Source organism: Sarcophilus harrisii, chromosome 5 (assembly GCF_902635505.1).
Source record: "Sarcophilus harrisii chromosome 5, mSarHar1.11, whole genome shotgun sequence".
Lineage (NCBI taxonomy): Eukaryota > Metazoa > Chordata > Mammalia > Dasyuromorphia > Dasyuridae > Sarcophilus > Sarcophilus harrisii.
The window spans coordinates 199570023-199593284 of record NC_045430.1 but is presented as its reverse complement, the minus strand read 5'-3'; the positions used below and the strand labels follow the sequence as shown (position 1 = coordinate 199593284).

Below are 23262 nucleotides of genomic sequence, written 5' to 3'. Positions count from 1 at the left end.
ATATAGAAAGAATAGATCAATGAATTGGGCATGCAATTTAAAAAAGCTGAAAAATAGCAAATTAAAAATCATCCATTAAACACCAAGTTGGCAATCCTAAAATCAAAACCGAAAATGATAAAACTGAAAATAAGAATGCCATTCAACAAATAAATAAAACTAAAGACTGCTTCTAGAGGAAGGAAACCAATGAAATAGATAAATCATTGGTTAATGTGATTTTAAAACAGAAAAAGAAACTCAAATTACCAGTATCAAAAATGAAAAGGATAAATTCATCACCAATGAAAACAAACTTAAAGCAATAATTAGAAACTATTTTGCCAAATGGTATGCCAATAAATCTGAAAATCTGTCATAATTGTAACTTCCTATTAAAACATTTAATTCCCCAAATGGCAATTACAAAAAGTTAAAGTAAACATTACAAAAGGTAATGTTAGCAGGCAGATTACTGGTTTTAAAGACACTTTCCAATTTCTTTTAATTGTTTATTTTGTACTCTAATTCAGGTTACTGGATGACAAGCCAAATATCAGTTTTATAGTCTCAGAAAGAAACCATTATGTATCAATTAATATTTCCTGAGTCTCATAGATGCAACTGATAAGATTTTCTTTTTCCAAGCTATCAGTTCTCACTCAGGACTAAGGTTTTTCCTCCTGTTTCCTTAAATATTTTTCTTTGTTTTGGGGAGAAAACAAAACAATCTATGAAATTCAGGTACAGCATAATCTATCAAAAAATGGGCAGGAGTCTCTTATATTTTACAAACATCTTTTTAATTTAAAAGTGATTTGAAAATTAACCAGAACTTTAGTTTGTCTAAACTAAACTTAGTTTAGATTCCCTAAATTCAATCATATTTACTTTTTAGTTGTTCCCTGATCCACATAAATCTTTTCTCTTTTCGTAAGCTAGGAAAAGGTTAAGTGCCAGTTTCATTTCAAAATGCAGGCCTTCACCCTGAAATAATTTTCTTTTTTTTTTTTTGGTGGGGGGAGATGATTTCCAAAATTTTAATTAATTTATCTTAATATACATTAATTTATGAATCAGGTTGGCAGAGAAAAATCAAGACAAAGGGGGAAAACCATGAGAGAGAGAGAAAAAAATGAACATATTATGTGTTGATTCTCCAAATATAAGACAGCTTTTATATTTTTACCACACTTAACTCTCAATCTGAAATAGCCCAAATCCCCCCAAAAAACCCCTTTTCTTTACACATATACATGCTACATCTTTCTCTTTTAATACAACAACATTATTTTCCTGCTTTGGGAGTGATGAGGTTTAGATTTAGGGAACCCAAATGTAAGTAGGGTTTCTAGTAGTCAGAGAGTTAAATGATAAGGTCTAGTAACAAGTTCAGGGTTCAGGGAGTCAAATGGAGAGGTTTGGCTCCCCTGCAATCCCTTAGGATTCGGTGCAAGGGTAGGTAGTTTTGGGAACTCCCTTCTGGCGGCACAGAGGTTCTCTGTAAAGGAATTTACAGACCCGAAAAACTAGATTGATAAAAGAGGTTTATTATGGGGATTGGAAGTAAAGTTAAAGTTAGGGAAACAGGGGAGGGTAAAGAGAGGATGGCACTGGAAAGAGTATTCCAGTGGACAGAGGTTCCTTGGGATGTCGCATGGTATAGCTGGCATGTTTGGAACCTCTGCAAAGAGAGGGTTTTATTTTGGCTCTTTTTATAGTGAGAGATTTAGCTAAAGGGGGCCCGTGGCTGCAGTCCCAAGTTGGCTCCTAGCTGGGTTTCAGCTAGAGGTAGAATCTGAATTGAATTCAATGAGTTTCAGGACTGAGCCAACTCCACCCAAATAACAAAGATGAAACTATTTGTCCTTTGGGGCGGGGTACCTCACTGAGGCAGAGTTGAAGGAGATTTTCTTCTTTAAGGATTTTCACAGTTTTGGGGTCCTCTCTTCAGGGAGGACATTCAAAGTTTCATTTGTCAACAGAGCAATATCTTATATCCCTTAATAGTTAAATTTATTTTTTTTAAATACATTTTCCTTCCTTTTCATCATAAAACTGTTCCATGTGAAAAGGGACTTAAAGGGATAGTATAGCTTACAAGGCAAGGAAAGAGGAAAAGCTCACTTGTCAGATGGTTTTAATGGGAGACAAAGGAGGAACTTGAAAATGGTGACCAAGGAAGTAAGTAAGAAAATGATCATAAGGGAGGTAAGTACCAAGGGAAACAGAAAGATAGTGAGTGAGCAAAAGTTTAGTAACTTCACAGATCTAATAATTAACAACTGATTACATGTGAGTCCAAAGGAGTATTTTGTGCTCAGTACAAATCTATTTTTCTGAGTTCCTCAGGTTCAAAGGACTCAGCTGGCTGGATAAAACCCAGTTCAGTGACGTTGAACAGCTTTCTATGAAGCTCTCCATTTTCAGGAAATGGGCGGTCTAATTCAGTAAACTTTCGTTTTCCCCTATTTCTCTTCTTTCTCAATCTGTCTTCTTGCTGCTCATATATACTAGGCTCTAGACACACCCACAGTAACACAGACCTCAAAGCTCAGTTCCGTGAGGAAGAGGGAGAAGGCTGTGCATTTTGGTAAGGCCCCAGTACTGGAATTGATCAGGTAAGTGATTGGTGGCACGTCTATGGGAGGGTGGACTTCCTGCTCTCTCCAGGGGAAAGACCTGCCCCTCTCAGGCACTATTCTCTGTTACTCTGCTTATTTAAGACCTTAACTTTGGCTCCTACTGAGTTTGGGTACATGTATGATTGCTGCTCCCCTCTACCTCCAAGAGTCCTCGCTCCTGGAGGACAATTGCTTCTCAGCTAAATGATTGTCCTTTCCCACCTTGCCAAGATTTGAGGGCTGTTTTTGAGGGGCAGTGGGTGAGTAAGGAAAGCTGCACTTGATCAGCAAAGTTGAAGGAAGAAATGAACAAATCTCCTGCCTATAGAGCCAGGGCAGGGTCATTTCCGAGTTGAGGTTTGGGCAAAGAAACAGGGACCCATAGACGAAGTCATAATCCAAAAATGGAAAGCCATTTTCACCTTCAATCAAATAATATATTATCCTGAGGGCTGTAATTAAGAGGCAAGCCTCACTTTCCAAAAAATGAAACCTTGTCTTTTCTTGCCCCAAATACCTATTCTAAATATTTAAGTATCTAAATACCTGTTCATTTCTTTGGAGAGAGTAATGCTTATTCCAGATGTCCTCTGTTACATTCTCATTCTTAAGGTAGCTTTACTCATCCTTCCCCAAAGAACAAGAAGAAAGCCCATCCTTCTTCTGACCTTCCTGGTAGGTGGGCAAATTAGTGAAGAATGGCCCGGGCAACCCCCAGGAAGGCCAGAGAAGCTTAGGGTCTCAGAGATAGCTCTCTACTCCTTCCACTGAACTTGAATGCCTGCTTTCTTGATCTTCCCTCTCTTTCTATGAAGGCAACTTCTAGATCTTCTCTCGGAATTCTTTGACTATCCAGTGTCATCCCCAGTCAGTTCACCCTCCTTGGAAATTTGCATCTGAGCAATTTCTTTTTGGTATCCCTAACCTCCCCCTTTCTGTCCTTTCCTCCATGAGCTTCGGCAGGGAAAGCATCTGTTCTTCCCCAGGAGCCCAGAGTCCCCATGCTGCCCCATTTCTCCTGTCAGAGAGTAAAGTCATCTAAAACACTCCCAGGTAACTCCTACTACAAAAGTACTAGAGTTTCAGTATCTTATCATCCTGCCCATAAACCATTTGTCCTTTTAAAGAGGATCTCAAGGAGGAGGCAATGCTACACCCAAAAGATTGACCTACCAAGGAGAGAATTTTAGAGAAATTAAGAAGAAGAGGTCTATCTGGTTGTTATTCCTCAATCTTGAATAAAATGCCTCTCTTTATTCACTTATCACCTTGATGGTCTGAATTTTTTTGTATAAGTTGACAGGATGTATGAGCAAGGTTTATTTTCAGACCGCCATTTCCCATAGGCTGGTGATGCAAGTACCCAAAATTCAGGCAAGGTTTCAACATGAGAGTGCAAATCTGCTTTAAAATTCCCAGAGTCTTTATAGGATTGTAATCTATTATAGGAAAGACATCTCCTCTCTGAGTATCCATTGCTGCTTACTGTTGTCACATCCATATTTGCCACAATGCAGATATTATAGAGGTAAAAACTTAGGTTTTCTTATTATGCTCAAGCATAGCCTTTCTCACAAGGCCCTTATTGACAAAATGATGTCAGAGTGACAGAGAAATAAGTTTTACATATTACAATGTGACCATACCCAAGTCACTGAACTTCTCATTGGCACAGAAAATTTGCTAAAGGTATGAATTACAGAGGAGGTGCTGACGTGTCCTACTAGAAGGACTTTCTTTACCAGGAATTCTCCTATCCCAATGTAAACCATGGATCCAGTGGGAAAAAAATATAAGTGGAAGATGGGAAGTGCCAGACAATCTTGAGATATAACCTCATAATGTCATTCATCCTATTTGAGAAAGAAGAATGAACACTCATAAGAAATTCAGAACTCTTTTCTCTGACAGAGATGAAACAAAGCACTAAAATAGCAGGGGTATGAAAATCTCTCTCATTCCTTCTTGAGTGTAGACAAGGGAAAATTAGAATCAGGGCACTTAGGGCTCAAGAGAGGCTCAGCAAAGTAGTTAATATATTATGCCCTTTGGAATTATTTCTTTAAGAAGTGTAAACAACTTCTTTCTCTTTTTTTCCCCTCTGGAATTCTAGGGAGGAAAGAAGATCTAAGATTCCTCAATTGAGAAAGTTCAATAACTTTGAACCCTAAGGCAAATAAAATAGAGATTAGGGATGAATATTTTTATTTCATACTGAAAGTAAATATCTGCTTGTAAATATTTTAAGTGCTTTGGACACATGTAAGAAGTGTTAGTGAAATGATAAAAATTATTATTAAAATTTTGTGTCACTCAGAAGGCATACTGATCCTTCCAGTCTTAATTAGCTAAGACTACCAACTGCCTACAGAGGCCTGTCAGAGATAATGTTGTGAAAGATGACCCCTCAAGTACAGGAAGATTCATTTCTACAACTCACAACCTGCCACCCTCCTCCTCCCCACCCCTGGTCAAATTCAGCCAGCTTTTCCATTGTAGAACAATAGATATTCTATCCAGCAGCTAGAGAGTCAGTTCAAGAGAATCCCACGGACATTTGAGGGAACAGAGATACAGTCTTTCCAGGAAGACACAGATAAAGTGAAGACATTGACCCAGAGTAAAAATAGCTTCAAGGAGTGTGATGTAGGGCAGCAGGCATAAAACCCAGCAATCCACTGCAGATATCTGTCAAGAAAGGGATGGTGAGGAAGAAGAGACTCTGTGAGGCTAGGGGAGTAATTAGTCCAGCAGAGGTGCTGATCCCAGGGGAAAATAGTAGGAAGGCTCTATGAAGAGGGGCACAAGGGAAATGGGAGGGACAGTGGATAAGGTGCCAGGTCTGGAGTCAGGAAGGCTCATAATCCTGAGCTCAAATCTGCTGTCAGACACTTAGTAGTTGTGTGATGCTGGGCAATTAACTTACCCATGTTAGCCTCAGTTTACTCATCTATCAAATGAGCTAGAGAAGTAAATGACAAACGACTTCAGTATCTTTGCCAAGAAAATCCCAAATGGCTCATGAAATCTTAACATTATTGAACAACAATCACATGAAGAGAAGAAGGGCATCCATATAGGAGTTGTATGATTCAGGTTTGGTCCGTCTCCCCTTGTAATATCACTAACTCAGTAATTCCTGATGGGCCATTCAAACTTTCTGCCTCCTTAGAAACTCCCACAGGATGATACTATGACATCTTTGCCCCTTCTATAAAATCTCTCTAAATAAAGGTAGAGGCAAATGGACAATCACTTGGAATCAAGTCATACAGATCTATTAAATGCCTCAGTTCAGATGCCTCTCATTTACTGATTCCTCCATTCCCTTCCATCCCCTACCCTGATTGAGCATAGAGACTCTCAGGGCTATTCCTAGGACAGCTACAGCCTGCAGGGAATGCCAGTTCTCAGCCTAGATCAGCTCATCTCAGAATTGCCTGACTCCTGTCTGAATGCAGAGATTCAGGTGGTCTGAAACATCCCAGGGTTTGGAGGTTGTGGTCATTTGGCTTCTGCTGATGATAAGCTTTTCAAAAACCATTAGTAATGGCCAAAAAACACCTGGTCAGGCAGTCTACCTCTCCCCATAGCTTGGGATCTTGATGCCTCAGATCCTAAGCCAAGGTCAGGGTTCAGGGCTGATTCTACCAAAGAAGGCCTCCTTGTTCCCTTATAATGGACCCAACTTATCCTGTGTTCCTCCCCTCATCCTAGAAACTAGTGCAGTGACTAGAGCACTGAGCCTGGAGTCAGGAAGATTTGAGTTCAAATTCATCCTCAGACATTCCCTAGCTGTATGACCGCAGGGAAGTCATATTCTGTTGGTCTCAGTTTCCACCATCTGTCAAATGCAAATAATAATAGCATTTACCTCCCAAAAGTATTGTGAGGTCCAAATGAGATAATATTTGTAAAGTACTTTGCAAACCTTGCAGTGGTACATAAATTCTAATTTCCCCCAAGAAAACTAGTGCTTCTGCTTACTTTCCAGCTCTGCCTCTGCCCTCTCACCTGGATTATTCCTAAGATTCTCTTTGAGCTGGGCCTCTCACTGCATGGTGTCTGGGTCCTTTGGGGTCTCCATACTGGAATGGTGTCTATAGGTCCTATAACAGTCACTACCCTTCTGCAAGGTTCCTGGCTAACAGAGATTGACAGAGCTTGGTCACCCAGGAATGGGACGTTGATGTTGGAGCCTGCTTAGAAAGTGAGTTTCCTGATAACTGCCCCAGACTTTAATTTTCCTTCCTTAGGGAAATGGCCAGAAAAGAACTTCCAACCAGGAAGAACACAGCGGAGATCCCAGCTCTTGGTCAATCCTCACATCTGGGTTCCCTGTATGACTGTTGCTCGGATACCCTCATCCCTGGTAATTACTCTCTTGAATGCAAAGTCTTATTCCATGTCAGGAGAGGGCAGTGTTAGAGAATAGTTCTTTTTAGGTGAAAAATGGTCAGTGTCAGAAAGTTAGACTCAGAGAAAGACATAGTGATCAAAATGTCTTACCTTCTTTTTTTCCTCACTTAGAACCATCTAGAATAATTTGTTTTGATGGGAGATGTTATGTGATAGCAAAACCTAAGAAGAATAAGAGATGTGTAAAGAGAGCAAGGAGAGGAGGGGCATATTCACTATTGAAAGGTGCAGGTCAAAAAGAGAAGCAATCTTTGAACTTTCTAATACAAAGATGAGAAGTTTATAAAACACCTTTACTCAGAGAGGGCCTCAGAGCTTTAGTTAAATCAGACACAATTTTGAGAGGAGAAGAGAGGAGAGCAGATGGTCACACACACACACACACATCTTTCTATCCATCCAAAGTATTTGTTCATGTTAATCAGTGTGGTTAAGATAAAATTGAAGGGCAGCCTTAAGGAGAAAGGAAGACACGAAGATGCAGAATGAGGGATTGGGAAAGGGAAAGACTCGTTTATCCAGCACTTTCCCTTAAAAAAAAAAGGTGAGTTTACAAGCTGTTTCAAAATACATTGACTTTTGATCTTTATCAGCATCTAAAAGAGAGGTAGCTGGTGCTTCAGTGGAAAGAGCACAGTGTCTGGAGTCAGGAAGATTTAGGAGCAAGAATTCTTATTTTCTTTTCTGCCTTGCATACCTTAGTGGTATGGTAAAGCAGAATAACATTTTTAAAAGAATAAAATAAAATACAGGATCACAAAAGAAACAAATTACATTCAAATGCAATTATCAATATATATGTGTGTGTATATATATATTTAAAAACCTGTACAAGGTCATGGATTCCACAGTAAAGATACCTTATTGGACATTCACTGAGGTTTAAAGGACTTTACCAATCATCATATAGGAAATATCTTTAGAACTCCTAGGTCAGCATCCTACCCACTGTCCACACTGTCACCTTCAACCTTGTAATTTTTAAGCACCAGGTCTTACTTAAGATCTTACCTCATATCACTAGATTACCTATTTCATATCATTAGAAACATTGGATTGCATAGAATTGACATTTTAGGTAAGAACCTTAGGCTATTTTGATTCTGTTTAAGTAACCTTATATTTAATGAGTGGTTTCAGCTGCTATGTCACTCAATGACTTAGTCAGTCCCATGTTGGGCAGCTCATTAAAATTCTTAGGCTGTGAGTAGTTTTGTAGTCTTCTCTGGTTTATCTTGTGCTTGCAGCTGGTAGTATTCTTCCCCAGGACAGATACTTTAATTTTTGGCTTATTTGTCATCTAAGCTTGGTATTTTGATTAATTTTCATGAATTAAATTTGTCCAGGTGTAGGGGTTTTCTTTTCATGTTTCCTAGAGACTTAATTTTTCATATGGCTAGAAATGGCCTTAATTTCTTCATTTTAAAATTGTCCATATCTTTTCACCATTTATCAATTGGAGGATTGCTTTTTTCTTCTAAATTTGAGTTAATTCTCTATGCATTTTAGAAATGAGGCCTTTATCAAAAACATTGTATGCAAAAAAAAAAAATTTAGGCAGTTTTCTACTTCCCTTCTAATCTTGGCTACATTGGTTTTATTTGTACAAACTTTTCTAATTTAATGTAATCAAAATTATCCATTTTGCATTTCATAATATTCTCTACTCCTTCTTTGACAATAAATTACTCATTCCTTCTCCACAGATCTGAAAGGCAGACAATCATCCCTAGTACTCCTAATTTGCTAATAGTAATATTCTTTATGTGTTCATCATGAACCCTCCATCTTATTTTTGGTATTGGATGTTACACATTGGTCAATGCTTAATTTATGCCATATTTTTCAGTTTTCCCGCAATTTTTGTCAAATAGTGAATACTTGTCCCAGAACCTAGATATATACATTCCTTGTATGTTCTTGCCTTCACTCCCACCCTCAACAACCTCTTACCCTACACTGCTACCTTCTTGCCCTACACTGCCACTTTTTCCATGCATCTGAATTCACACAGCATAATGAAACAGCATAAGAGATAGCCCTTTGTCTTAGTTCAGGAAGTTTAGGATTAAGGACACTTGATCAATTCCTCAAACTTATTTCAGTGATTACTCCAGGAGGAAAATGCCTTTCCCTTTCAGTGCTGATGTGATAATGTGAAGAGAAACCTATGAAGAGAAAAGAGGAAAAAGCAATAGGAGACTTAGGCGGCCAAAATAGATGTATTAAGGAACACTTTTTACAATTGGCTACAGATAGGAAGAAGATGTTACAGTCAATTAATTCAATCAAACAAGAAATATTTATTAAGTACTTAGTAAATGTCTAATACTGTTTTGGGTGCTGGTTGATTCAAATACAGAGAAAGAAGCCATTCTTTCTTGCATGGAGCTGACCCATTCTACTGGGGAAAGCTTACATTCTAATCAAGAAATTTAACTTTCTGATTAAGGTGAAGATATGGCAGTTCCTCCTAAAATGAGCTCCCAGCTTTCCCCTTTTGTACAAAAAAATCCTGACAAATATGAGGGATATGCTTCTCTTGTGAGATGGGAAAGAAGGGGAAAAGTTCAGCATTATGATTTGTGGGAGAAAAGGTGCTATCTGTTACTTGAGTTTCCAGATTTATATGCTAGCATCTTTCAACACTGTCATAGATGGAGAGAGATGAATATTATAGGACTACAATGATTCTGAATAAATTCAGGGTTAGTTAAGAAGGATTTTTTGATTTATGGTCTTAGGTGTTAGAGAGTTGTTGGGGCTGAGGTGGATGCTCACCTATAAAAATCCTAAGTAGGGAGACAGAAGGGAACCTCAGCTAGTTCTCCTATGGGCCACAATGAGATTGTGGAAGTCCTAAGTTTGAGGAAGTTTTTTTGTTTGCTTGTTTTTTAGGAAAGAGATTTATACAAAGTGACCTTCCTTCATTTGGTGATAAATGTTGCTCCCAATAAGTGATTAGATAACAACCCAAGTCTCCACACCAAGGAGAAAAAAGTAAATAGAACCAAGAGATTTATATCTTTTATAGCTTTCTAAAGACTATATATAAGATAAGGATATTGTAATGCTTTAAATTTGCATTTGAACTGGAGTTCCTAAAATAATTTACTTTCATTTTTTTGTGCATGAAAGGGTCCCTTCTCTGATCTCTCCTAGAGATATCTAATTTGGGCAGAGTGATGAGGATAGAGATTCAAGGGTGATGATAGATGAGGACCAAAGTGTTATTTGCTACCTCATTTTCTCAGTCTTGGTCCTGGAACCCGTTGTTGCTTGTCTTTCTTTCTTGAAGAGGATCATGTCATCAGGATGGTGATGCGATGACATGCAAGTGAATTGGATTGAAGTGAGGGAGGGTTGTGCAAGATTACCTATTTCACTTGCACCTACACAGCTATCTGAGTCCAATGGCCAGATATGGATCAGGATGAATGGAGATGACCCTGGATACAATGGAAGACCCTAATCTTTTTAAGCTAAGGTGTTTAACAGGTCTCAGTTTTACTCAGTGAATAAAGGTAGTTAGCAATTCAGGCAAAGAATCTCTTCTTTCTCCTAGTCAAAAAATTGGTTGAGGGAAAGAGCATATGGCGTAGATAGATTTCCTGATTTTAAGACTGGTTAACCAGGGAGCTATATAAAAACTTAGCAATGTTGTTAATTGATATTGGCTCTCTAAGCCAATATGGGCACTAATTTTTGGACTAATTAGATAATAATTGGACAAGAGGAATGATCTTCTTGAGCTGTTTTAGGAACAATAGTAAAAGTTAATAAACAGTTCTTAAAGGAAACCTATCAATTATCTGTTAAGTGATAGAAAAAAATGGCCTAGGCTTGTTCTCATAAGGGAGGAATCAGAAATTTATACAGTTGATTATGTTTTTGTTTTTGTTTTTTCTAGTATTCTACTTGAAATGCTCATTCAGATTCTAGAGGGAATGGGAAATAAACTCTCTTATCTAAATTTTTGTTAAGTATTTACTAATAGCACTTTTGTCCATATGTCATTGTTTGAATTTCAAATATTCTCCAACTCTCCATCTCTCACCCCATTGAGAAGACAAGCAGTATGACACCCATTTATACATTTGAAGTCATGCAAATCATATATCCTTATTAACCATGTTACAACAACAAAAAGGCAAGACAAATGTGTGTGTGTGTGTGTTAAGTTTGTATGTTTCTATCTGCACTCAGAATTGACAGATGATTAGAGCTTTTTTCTGTTGGGATTCTAACTATGAAATAGTAATTCAGAGTCTTTAGGGTAGAGAGGAACTTCCACATTACAGAAAGATCATAACATGCAGGAAAAGGTCACTATTTTAACAGGCTGGATAAAATTGGCTATATATAAATATCTACATGAATGTGTTCTCCAACACATAAAAATAGTTCATTCATTTTATGTCCCAGAGGAAGGGTGACATTAGCAGTTATATAAATCTAATAAAACTCTATTTCTTAACACCTCACCAAAGAACAAGTACCTGATGGTCTCCTTTCTGCTGACAAAGATTTGTGAATTTTATTAGGGCAAAAGAAAGCTGGTCATACTCAAAGCTTGATTCAAATTGTTAGAATCCATCTTAACTTGTGCATTATGGGTATAACCTTCAAAGACCTCAAGATCACCTCCTTGTCATGCCGGGATTTCTGAGCAGGTCTTTATTAGAATCATCTGTTAAACCAAACCATTCATTTTCCTTTCTTACTTGCTTTCTTTCAGACCCAAACAATAGTGGAGGAGACTCAGGGGAATCAGAACTCCAAATTGTCCTTGTGGGGAAAACAGGGTCTGGGAAAAGTGCAACAGGAAACACCCTTCTGGGCAGGAGAGAGTTTGAGTCCAAGTGTTCAGGAGGGTCAGTCACCAAGGTCTGCAAGAAAGCCAGAACCACATGGAATGGAAGGGACATTTGTGTTATTGATACTCCAGGCATTTTTGACACTGACACCAAGGAGGAAAAAAACCTGAAAGAAATTGCTCGTTTCATGACACTATCCTCTCCAGGACCACACGCTCTACTCCTGGTGTTGCAAGTGGGCCGTTTCACCCAGGAGGAGAAGGCAGCCATTGAACGCCTTTACAAAATTCTAGGACCTGAAGCAGTGAAGTTTTTGATCATTGTATTCACTGGAAAAGACAAACTAGGAGAAGAAAGCCTAGAGGATTACTTAGGAACCATTGATGACTCTTATTTCAGGGAGTTATTGGAGAAGTGTGCCCATCGATGCTGTGCATTTGACAATAATGCTAGTGGAGCCCAGAGAGATGCCCAGATTTCAGAACTGATGGCCATGGTTGGAAACATGGTGCAAGATAATGGCGGCAGCCACTACAGCAACAGTATATATGAATCTGTGGAAGCACTCCTGCATAAAGAGACAGAAATTCTTCAGCAACGCTACAAAGAGCAGTTTGAGAGGGAAAGAGAAAAAATGAGATGGTATTATGAAAATCAAATACGAGAGTTGGAGAAGCAAAAGCAAAAATGGGAAATGGAAAAGAAAATGGAAGAATATGAAAAGAAAATGCAAAGTTTTGAACATAAGATGAAGCAAGAGTTTGAAGAGTTAAAGTGGAATTATCAGAAAAATTATCACTCTGCCCGAAATGAGACTGAGAATAATAACAATATCCTTTTGGAAATTTTGAAAATTATTTTTCCCATTATGGCAAATTTTTTTCTACCTTTGCGTAAGTCCTTCTGATTGCCAGAATCACTTCATATTTAGTTTCCATCATATGTGAGGTTAAATAATGGAGGTAATGTGATTAATCAACAATATAGACATTAATTGAATCCAAGTCCCTTGATTACAAGTTTAATGTCATTTCTGGGCCATCACACTGCTTTCTAAAGAGCAATCTTTTTTGGAAAAATGTATCATGATATTTTGCAGTAATAAATATAGCTTCCTAATTCTTATGTTCATTTTTTATATTCTTATAGGAACAAACACCTTGAAACAATCAGGAGAAGGCAAAAACACAAAACTTATTGTGTACAATTAGGATCTATCTGTCTGATCTCCATTGTGTCCTTTTTTATTCCTGGAAAGGATTTCCCCATTTTGTTGGCAATTACTCCCATCATGGTCATTTTTAAAGAATCAGCTGAAAACTCATCATCTCTCCCTAAATCTTCCCTAACTCCTTTTCTTTTCCACTCTGATGATGTCTGTTCTCTCCCTTTTAAAGCACTTCTTATATGGGTTTTCCAGATTGTGGGTCATATGTTGCACTGTCAGAGTTAATGTTTTGTCTCACAAGCATATATTGTTTTCATAAATATATTATAAGTTCCCCATGTGGCATGATATTGATCTAAGTCCTTTCTTTTATCCTGAAGAAATTCTCTTTTCAAGGACATTCTCGGATCTTCTTTAGAAACAATCCTGCAGTTTTATCAATAAACCTATTTCTTCCTTGTTGCAGTGGTCCTGATTGATAGCTCAAAGTATTAGAGCCCTTTAATCTCAGAGGTGAAATGAATAAGGTGGAACACATAAAATGAGCTTCAGTTTATAATGCTAAACAGCCTTATTGATATACATTTTTGCAAGTGTGATATACATTTTGCAAGTTCAAGCGAGCATGAACAGTAAGCAATCCCCAATTACCATTCAGAGAAACAGCTTGTGGACTTTGCATATGCATGGTATCTGCCAATGGGAGGAGAGTCAATGCAGCCATGTCAGCAACCTGCTCACAAATGAAAGATCCTGTCAAGGTATTTGTGCTAATGATGCAATTGTATATTGACCTTCAGACTACAATGTGGCAGAAAACTTATTGTGCACCAAAGGTTGAAGTGGTCTCTCTACTCCCTTTTGGCAAAGTCCCATACCTTATTAATTCCCCTTTTTTATCTTTTAGATAAAAAGTCCTTTCTTGAGCTACAACTTCTGAAAGGATGGTGGAGAAAGATCTATAAAAGCATCCTAATATTACAGGACAATAACAATACAACAACCCACAGGGCAATTTATGATTCTAATTTTAACCACCATGAAGAAGTATTGTCAAACTAATGTATGATTTTTGTCAGCACTTTTATTGGGATTCACATATTTATGAGAAGCTTTCTCTATGTCAGATGCTAGTTTATATAAACTTTCTATGTCACCTTCAATTGTGCTATTGAGAAATAAAGCATTCAAATGTCTCTTGATACTGTTCCAATCATAATCTTGCCCTTTTTGATTATACAGCATAGAGGTTACACAAACCTTTGTTTATCTGTAGTCACATTGTAATTGAGCCTGGAGTTTCAATAACTCTACTTCTACTCCTATTTCCAATGATAATTGCCTTAAATCTTTTATCATCTGATCCAATTGTTCATCTATCTTAGCCTATCAGGCAAAACCCACTCAGACACTCCTAGCTAGTTATTCTATCTATCTAGCTTGTATTATACTGTTTTGTACATTAGATATGGACATTGCAAGTGAGACTGATCAAACTATAAGTGAAACCAACATAGTGATACTAATATAACACAACCAATATATCTCTTTTTTTCTAATGAGACTAAGGTCTGTTTCCTTCTTTTCTATTATGGTATTGAACATATAATCAGTCTTAGTATGATACCATTTCTCACTTTTGAAAGAAAGCATTGCTATCTGAACTCTAGTAATAATGAAGCAAGAATTTGAAGAGTTAAAGTAGAATTTTATTCTCTAAACAATCACTGACTGTACAATTCCAACAAGTAACATTGTAAAAATCTAATGTTTTTTTGGTAACAGTTATAGAGTCTCCCCACATGAAAGCGTATTTCCCTCCCAGACAGGCTTTGGTGTAGAACTGGTATTCAATCCTCGTGCCATTTGTCCAAGAACCAGGGCCCAAGATGTTTTTCCATGTGCCGAACTGCTGGCCCAATTCTTGAGTGACAAGAATGTGCTCCATGGAGGCTTGTGCTTTATAAGAAGCCAACTTGATGATACCTTTATGTAGACACACCGCTGCAACCCTCCTGTGCACATGAGGGTGTCGCTATGACATGGCATCCCCTATATGCCCAACATGTGTGTCACATGATACCCCATACCCAACATTGGCATTTGTAAAGTAATGTTCTTTACTTATGCACACTTGTGCCCCCTCCATGAGACAATCCTAGGTCATGGTGAGTCCATCATGATAGCCCACCTTTTGGCCTCTATCGCCAATCCTGATTGTATGTAACACAAACCCATATATATTTAGAAATCATCTGGTTAGTGGTATATAGTATATAGCTCATAAAGTGGTCTCCTCCTTTTTGATAGTTGCCTCTTCTTCCTTCTTTTCCTCTTCTGCTTTATGGACAACTTTGAGATGTCTGGTGGGGATCCACTGCTGAAGGTTTTGTCCTGTGGAGATACAAGCATATCCTGGCCTCCACATTAGAACCCTATAGGGTCCCTCCCCTCCTCCAGGATCCTTTTTCATTAGCATGGTCTCATTCTTAGGGGGCCTTCTTAATGAAGATGGAGTGTTATTATTTAGTGATTCTTTCTGTTTTCACTAGAGAGTATTTCATGGCTGGTTTTAAATCATTTGAATCAAATTTTAAGTAATTTATTGTGTACACTGCTTTATCTATGTCTTTCTGAGTGACTCTACCTCCTTCTCCCTCTTTTTGTTTTTTGATAAGTCTTTTCAGGGTCTAATTAGTCCTTTCTACAATGTCCTGTCCTGTGGGATTGTAAAGAATTCCAAGAACTGTTTTAATATTTTTGAGGCATTCGAGGGTCCATTATCAGTCTTGATAGTGTGTGTAATGCCCATAGAAGCAAAGCAATGAAATAAGTGATTTATTACATGATAAGCAGCTTCCCCTCATTGAGAGGATGCAGATACAAAGCCTGAATGAGTGTCAACTGTAACATGAATGTATGTTTTTCCCATATGTGTAACATCCATTTGTCATATATCACTTGGCCTGTCACCTCTGGGGTTAGTCCCCATCCCGGCAGGTCTTTGAGAATAGGGAACACAAGCTATACATCTTTTTACTATGCTTTCTGTTTCTTGCTGGATCACCCATACAATCTCTGAAGAGATCTGGCAGACAGATGCAGATGTTCATGAGCTTTTGTTGCTTGTTCTAAAGGGCAAAGGAAAATAACTTGTATAAGCAGATTATCCACTATTTAGTTTCCTTCAAATACAAGTCCCAGTCCATCTGTATGAGAATGGATATGCAGTATATAAAAAGGATGAACTCTCATTAAAATCACCTCTTGTACCTCATGAAACAGTGAGAAGATAAATCTTGTTTGAGCCTTTATATATACTGTCTCTATTTTCTGGACCATCCCAACTGCATAGTAGCTCTCTGAAATGATATTGATGGGTTTGTCTATTTTCAATACTTGTATAATAGTATATAGCTCATTTTGCTGTGTAGAAATGTAAGGTGTAATAAATACATTAGAGATGCCCAATTGTGGGGAATATATGGCTGCTTTATTCTGCTTGGTGGCATCAGTAAACACATTAGGGCCTTTAAGTGGGTGTGTTTTTATCTTTGTGGGAAATATTCATTGCCACTGTTCATAGAATGGCAACTGGATCAGGATTTTTTCTGCTCTTACTTCTCCTAATCCTAACAAAATGGTCCAGGTCTCCTGAGTAGCTATTAAGCAATCTAACCTATCCTTGTCTATATTAATCCATGTAATTCCTGTGTCTCCTGCTAATTGGATAATTCTGAGCAATGTTTTCCTCACTGTTTCAGCTGTCCTGTCTAAGTATGGTTCTAGTGACCTTTTTGTCTTTGAGATATATAGCCATTCATAAATGTCATTGTTTTGATGTATAACTCCTTTGGATTATACAGGAGCTGAAATAACAGAGCCATGTAGCCTTTTTTGTGAAAGTTGTCTCTGAGTGCTTGCTTTTGCTGCTATTTATATTATCTGCTTTATGCTGTTAAGGGCTCCAGAAGTCCATGTCCTGCTGGAATTTAACCAAGGATCATCCCCAAGCATTTTATACAGAGGAAACATTATAGTGTTAGATATACAAGCTCAGCACCTAAACCATTGAATGTCCCCAATCAGTTTTTGGACCTGATTTTAATGTGTGTACCTGGTCAGTTCAGAATTCAGGTGGTTTTTGATATATACCTTCCAGCTGAATAGTAAAATGCAAGTAGCTAAAAGGGGTGTCTTTGATTTTTTTTTTCTGAGGCAATTGGGGTTAACTTACTTGCCAAGGGTCACATAACTAGGAAGTGTTAAGTGTCTGAGACCAGATTTGAACTCAGGTCTTCCTGACTTCAGGGCTTGTACTCTATCCACTGTACCACCTAGCTCCCCCTTTTTTGTGTTTTTTTATCCAATAGCTATTTTTTTTGTCTTTGAATTTTTTATGATGATATTATTAAACCTAACGGTTTTAATTCTCTTTCTGTCATTTGTAACATCTTCTCCAAATCCTTAGGCTGTGGATGACCAGCCAAAATATCATCCATGTATTGGAGGATGACTGCATCTGGTAATGTTTCCTTATCTTGCTAATAGCTTTATCAACATACCATTGACATATGGTAAGGCTATTTTTTCATACCTTATGGCAATACCTCTCACTGAAATCTCTTCACAGGCCTTGAAAATTATATGTTGGTATTGAGAAAACAAATTTATCCCTGTCCTCAGGGTGAAGAGGGATAGAGTAAAAGCAATCCTTAATATCTATTATCCATAAAGGCATTCCCTGAGGATCATGTTTGGGCATAGCAAACCTGCCTATGAGAAACCCATGTCTTCCAGGACTGTTTCCTTGTCTCAAATCCATTAATATTCTCCATTTGCCAGATTTTTTTCTTTATAACTACATGGGCTATTTGTTTCCTCAATGTGTCCTAACTCTAATTGTTCTTGTACTGATTGAGGCAAAGCAGCTGTTTTTTTCTTTGGTCAGGAACCATTGTTCTACCCATACTGGTGTGTTGGTAGTCCAAATGATTTTTGGAGTGGTGGAAGCTGCAGCAGCAATGATCCCTCCTAAAAATCTGTGGTGATTTTCATCCCAAATTAGTGTAATATATCCCTATCCCATAAATTAACATATAAGCCATCTATTATTAGAGAAAAATGGTTCCTTTCTTTCTTCTTTTTGCCAATTTTCCACTTCAGCGAACATCAAAGCCTCTTTACTGCCTCTTACTCCTAGCACTAAGTTAGTCAAAGCATAGGTTCATGTTTGCCCCTGGAGCAACTTGAGCACCAGTCAACTGAGTCTGTTCTAAAAATTCTGTCATTCAGGTTTCATTCTTAGACTTTATATTAGGAGAGCCTTTGAAAGGCTATAAATCCAAGTAGACCTAAGAATAGGGTGGGATCTAAGGTGGTGGTGGTGGGGGGGAAGGCCATTCATTATCATCCTCCTCAGGCTCAGGAGAAGGATATCTACTGCTAAGAGATGGGCCTGTCTGTGCTCCCACTATAACTTTCCTGATCTCCTTTTCTGGTTCTAATTTCAAACTTTGTTTAATGAGATCATATATGGGAAAATATTATTATTATTATTATTTTTTGGTATTTCTCCTGGGCCTTGCTTATCATAAGCAGTGAGCTCTTCATCAAAGACAATCCATTTCTCACAATTATAACAGCCTTCCTCAGGTAACCATGGAGAAACTTTGTAAGCAATATACAGGAATTTTCTAATATCTACTAATTGAACTGTATATTCCCTGCTCTTTTAGTCATTTATTTATAGTCCTTACATATACTTCCCTGTATGAAGGGAGTAGAGTGTCTATTTCCTGCCCCATTAGATTACTTACTGTCTCTGCTGCTCTCTGCTTGGTCCAGAAACAGCACACTCAGCAGTCTCTCCCTTGGGAATCCTCTTAGAGGTTTTCTTGACCATGTAGCAATGCTTGACCACACAGTGATCACTTTGGCGCCTTTCATTTCAAGTCCTCATTCTCAGGCACCAGTTGTTGCAGCCATCTTGATTGAAAACTCAAAGTATAAGAGCCCTTTGATCTCAGAGGTGAGAAGAATGAGGCAGGAGACTCATAGAGTGTGAAAAGAGCTCCAGTTTATTATGCCATACAGCCTTGTTGATATACACTTTTGCAAAAGTGATCAGCACATGAACAGTAGGCAACCCCAATCACCATTCAGAGAAGTAGCTCTGGGTATCTGCCAATGGGAGGAGAGCCAATCCTGCCATGTCAGCAACCTGCTCACAGGCAAGAGGCCCTGTCAAGGCATCTCTGCTTATGAGCCCCTGTGCTGTGATTCTCAGAATGATCTGTGAGGGGCTGAAACTCTGAGTTGATGCCCTGGAATCAGCCAACTGAGCACTTAAGGCTAATTACTGATTGGACAATATTCTATTAGCATATGCTCGGAAAATGGCCCTTCCCACTATTCTGTGCTGGCTCAATCTTTTGATATATACAGAGAATTATAGGAGGGATTAGGGGGTGGAATAAGACAAGCCAGAGTCACTTTGGCAGTAGATGAGAAGGGAAGTCGTGGAGATCCTGCGTCCATCCAATTCACTTCTACTCCTAAAGACCAAGAATAAAGGCCAAGAACTTTTGCTTATCCTGACTCTGGCTGATTCTAAGGTATCCAGGGTGCTAACTCGGTTTTCACATTTGGTGCCCAACATGTAGACCAAGGACCCTAATTCACTGAAGAAGTTCCCAGTGACCAGGAAATAGGGTGAGTATTTTAATAGACCAACAGGGAACTTACTTTGTTAAGGGTTAAACTAGTAACCTTTTCTAGCTAAAATGGGGCAGATATTAGGAAAAGATTCTCCCCCATCCCCAGCCCCACCCCACCCCCACCCTGAGGGGGCACTATGGAAAGCATACTTGATCAAGGGACAAGAATTAATTGTAATTTGGTTGCAGATTGCTAGACTCTTGGGTACATTAGAACACATGTCCCCTTGGTTCTTAAAGGAAGAAGATATAGGGACAAATAATTGGAAACTAATAGGAGATCAACTATGTGACTACTACAGTGATAAAGGTCCTGATTCAATTTCCAAGGAAACATTCTATATATACAACATAATAATACAATTGGCCTTAAAGAATTTTGCAAGTTATAGAAAAAAGGAAAACAGCCAGATGAGGCAAAAAAAGAGGAAGACAAAGGACAGATTAATGGCAATATCACCAGAGGGCATGAGGAGTTAAGTGAGGTTCAAGGATGTGGTGATTCTTGTTCTCACAAGGCAGCTTCAATCCCGCCTAAACTGGAACAGGTTATTGACACGCCTCCATCGACTCCACCTTCCGGGATAAAGTGAGGAGGAGTAATGGGAGGGGCAGTGAGACCACTAGCACCTCCCTCCCCCCCCCAATCACTCCCTCCTATAAATAGATTGCAAAAGGCACAACTTAAAGCCATAGAAGAAGGGCAGGATATAGCTGATTTGAAAACAGGAATGTATCCTGTGATTCAACAGTTTAATTCTTCAGGTCAAGAAAGCAGAAGACATACTCCTTTTGATACAGAAATCCTCAAAGACCTGAAAAAGGCTTGCACTCTTTATGGGGCTACTTCAGCTTATGTTAAGATGTTATTACAGAATTTGGCTTATGAAGTCTAGCAAAGACATGCTTAGAACCTAGACAAAACTTGTTGTGGCTTTCTGAATATAGTGAGCTCTGTAGGATACAAGCCCAACAAAATAGTCAAAATGGAGTTAATACTCTAATCACCTATGACCAACTAACAGGTGTAGGTTCTTATGCAGACATTTCAGTACAGATTAATTACCCCATAGCAGCATATGAACAAATTGCTGCTGCTACTATCAAAGCATGGGCTTTTCTCCCTGGTGAAAACGACAAGGGTGAAGCCTTCACAAAAATTGCACAAGGGCCAAATGAACCCTTTGCTGACTTTGTGGGATGTTTTCAAACTGCTATCATATGAACTACTGGTGAAATTGCAGTAACAGATATTATAATAAGGCAACTTGCAAAATGCTAATGAGGTGTGTAGAAGAATTATAGTAGGATTACAAAAGGATGCTTCTTTAGAGGAGATCATAAGACGCTGTGCCACAGTGGGCACAGTGGGCACAGCCAGCTATGATGCAGACTTCCCAAGATCCCAACATGGGAAGACAGGGTCCCTTTTGGCAAGGGACTTCCAAAGAGACTCATCAATGCTTTCAATATGGTAAAGTAGGGCATCTGAAAACTCAGTGTTGGCATAGAGACAGAGTGATAAAACAGGGTGGGAGAACAAGACCCCAAACCTCATGTCCAAAATGCAATAGAGGCTTCCATTGGGCCTCAGAATATAGGCTGATTCACCCTTGAAAAACCATGTGTTCCAAATTTTTTCCCTCCTTTCCCTCTACCTCTCTCCTAAATGGCAAGTAATTCAATATATGTTAAACACCTGCAACTTTTCTATACATATTTCCACAATTATCATGCTGCACAAGAAATATCAGATCAAAAATGGGAAAAAATGAGAAAGAAAACAAAATGCAAGCAAAGAACAACAAAAAAGTGAAAATCCTAAGTTGTGATCCATACTCAATTCCCACAGTCCTCTCTCTGGATGCAGAGGGAGAGTATTGTTTTTAAAGGCAACTGGAAATAAGTTTTTACCCTTCAAGATCAGAGACTCCTTAAAATCTATCTGTGGATTTCTTGGGGTCTATGAACCTGAGATGAGGAATTTCTCCCCCATCTGCATATTCTCTGTTAAAATGGCTAATATGGAATATTTTGCATGATTTCACATGAATAATCAATATTAAATTCCTTGTCTTCTCATGGTAATGAGAAAGATGGGAGGAAGTAAAAGATGTTGAAAACTGGATGTTTTAAAAAATGTACATATAATTAGGAAATATTTCTGAAAAAAAATATATATACTTACTTAAATTTGTAATAGAATACTATGACCCTGATGGCAATGAAGATAAATTTTTTGGGTTTTGTTTTGTTTTGTTTTGTTTTTATGGAGAGGATTCTCCAGGGTTGAGGCAGAATAGAGAAAAGCTTCTTAAACTGGATTTGCAACCACATATAGGGTCATATAATTGAATGTGGTGATCATGAAATTGATTTATTATCAGTAAATATTTGATTTCTATACCTATATACCCAATATTGCATAAAAATTTCCCAGGTGAAAAATGTCCTGAAAGGGAAAAGTTTAAGAAGCCTGGGGATAGAGGAGCCTGCCCACTGAGCTGCCCCTTTCCTTGGTTCCTGGTTCCTTTGATGCATTTACACAACGTAGGGGAATGGAAGAGCTGCAGAGAGCTGTATTTCTATATATAAAGAGGAAAAGCTGACCCTTTGCCTGTGGTTTTTCCATAGCCTCTACAATCTAGATTTCCTGATTTCAGCTGGAAGTAGGAAGGGAAAGGGGAAAGAAAATAGGGGAGTGCTGATAGAAAGGAGGACAGACTGAAGGAGGTGATTGTCAAAAGCAAAACACTGGGGAAAAGGGAAAGGGTTAAAACAGAAGCTGAATAGCAGAATGGATTGAAAGCTAGAATCCTACAATACAATAAACAATTCTTGTTTACAAGAAATACATTTGAAACAGAGAGATGCATACAGAATAAAGGTAAATAGCTGATGCAGAATATATAATGCTTTAGTTAAAGTAAAAAAAAAAATTAGGGATGGGGGTAGTAATCCTGATTTCAGACAAAACAAAAGTGAACTTAGATCTAAATAGAAGAACTAAGGAAGGAAACTATTTTGCTAAAGGGTACTACAGATAATGAAGTAATATCAAATGGTGAGAAATTAACTGATGACTCTTTCATGGGAATATGACCTAATTATGACTTGAGATTTTATAATAAATCGATTGTCTTGAATGAACATTCTTCTCTTATTTCACACCACCTTTTAATTAGCATTTAAGTACTTATTTTAAAGGATAAAGTGCTAGGGTATGGGACCCTGCCAAGAGGGAGTGAAAAGGCCACTTCAAAATTTGGTGCACAATAAGTTTTTTGTAAAGTTGCAGAAAGGCCTTTGTTAATCAAGAAGCAGTGATGTCTGACATGGGAAATTGGAAAGAGATCAATAAGCAGGGATGCCTTGACAGGACCTCTTGCCTGTGAGTGGGTTGCTAGAATAGCTGGATTGGTTCTCCTTTCATTGGCAGATACCATGCATATGCAAAGCACAAGAACTGCTTCTCTGAATGGTGATTGGGGATTGCCTACTGTTCACATGCTGATAACACTTGCAAAAATGTATAT

General features: G+C 38.2%; 1 protein-coding gene across 1 annotated transcript; it reads left to right on the top strand.

Annotated features, from left to right (window-relative positions):
- Positions 1-2424: 2424 nt before the first annotated feature.
- On the top strand, positions 2425-13466 carry LOC100932640 (GTPase IMAP family member 4). The gene is made up of 3 exons (XM_031939369.1): positions 2425-2600; positions 6860-6975; positions 11761-13466. The coding sequence occupies exons 2-3, from the start codon at positions 6864-6866 to the stop codon at positions 12744-12746; spliced, it is 1098 nt and encodes a 365-aa protein (XP_031795229.1). The 5' UTR covers positions 2425-2600; positions 6860-6863; the 3' UTR covers positions 12747-13466.
- Positions 13467-23262: the final 9796 nt, after the last annotated feature.

Coding starts and splice junctions, on each gene's coding strand:
- LOC100932640 (XM_031939369.1), top strand. CDS start 6,864: ATGGCCAGAAAAGAACTTCCAACCAGGAAGAACACAGCGGAGATCCCA. Junction 6,976..11,760: donor CTCGGATACCCTCATCCCTG/GTAATTACTCTC, acceptor GCTTTCTTTCAG/ACCCAAACAATAGTGGAGGA.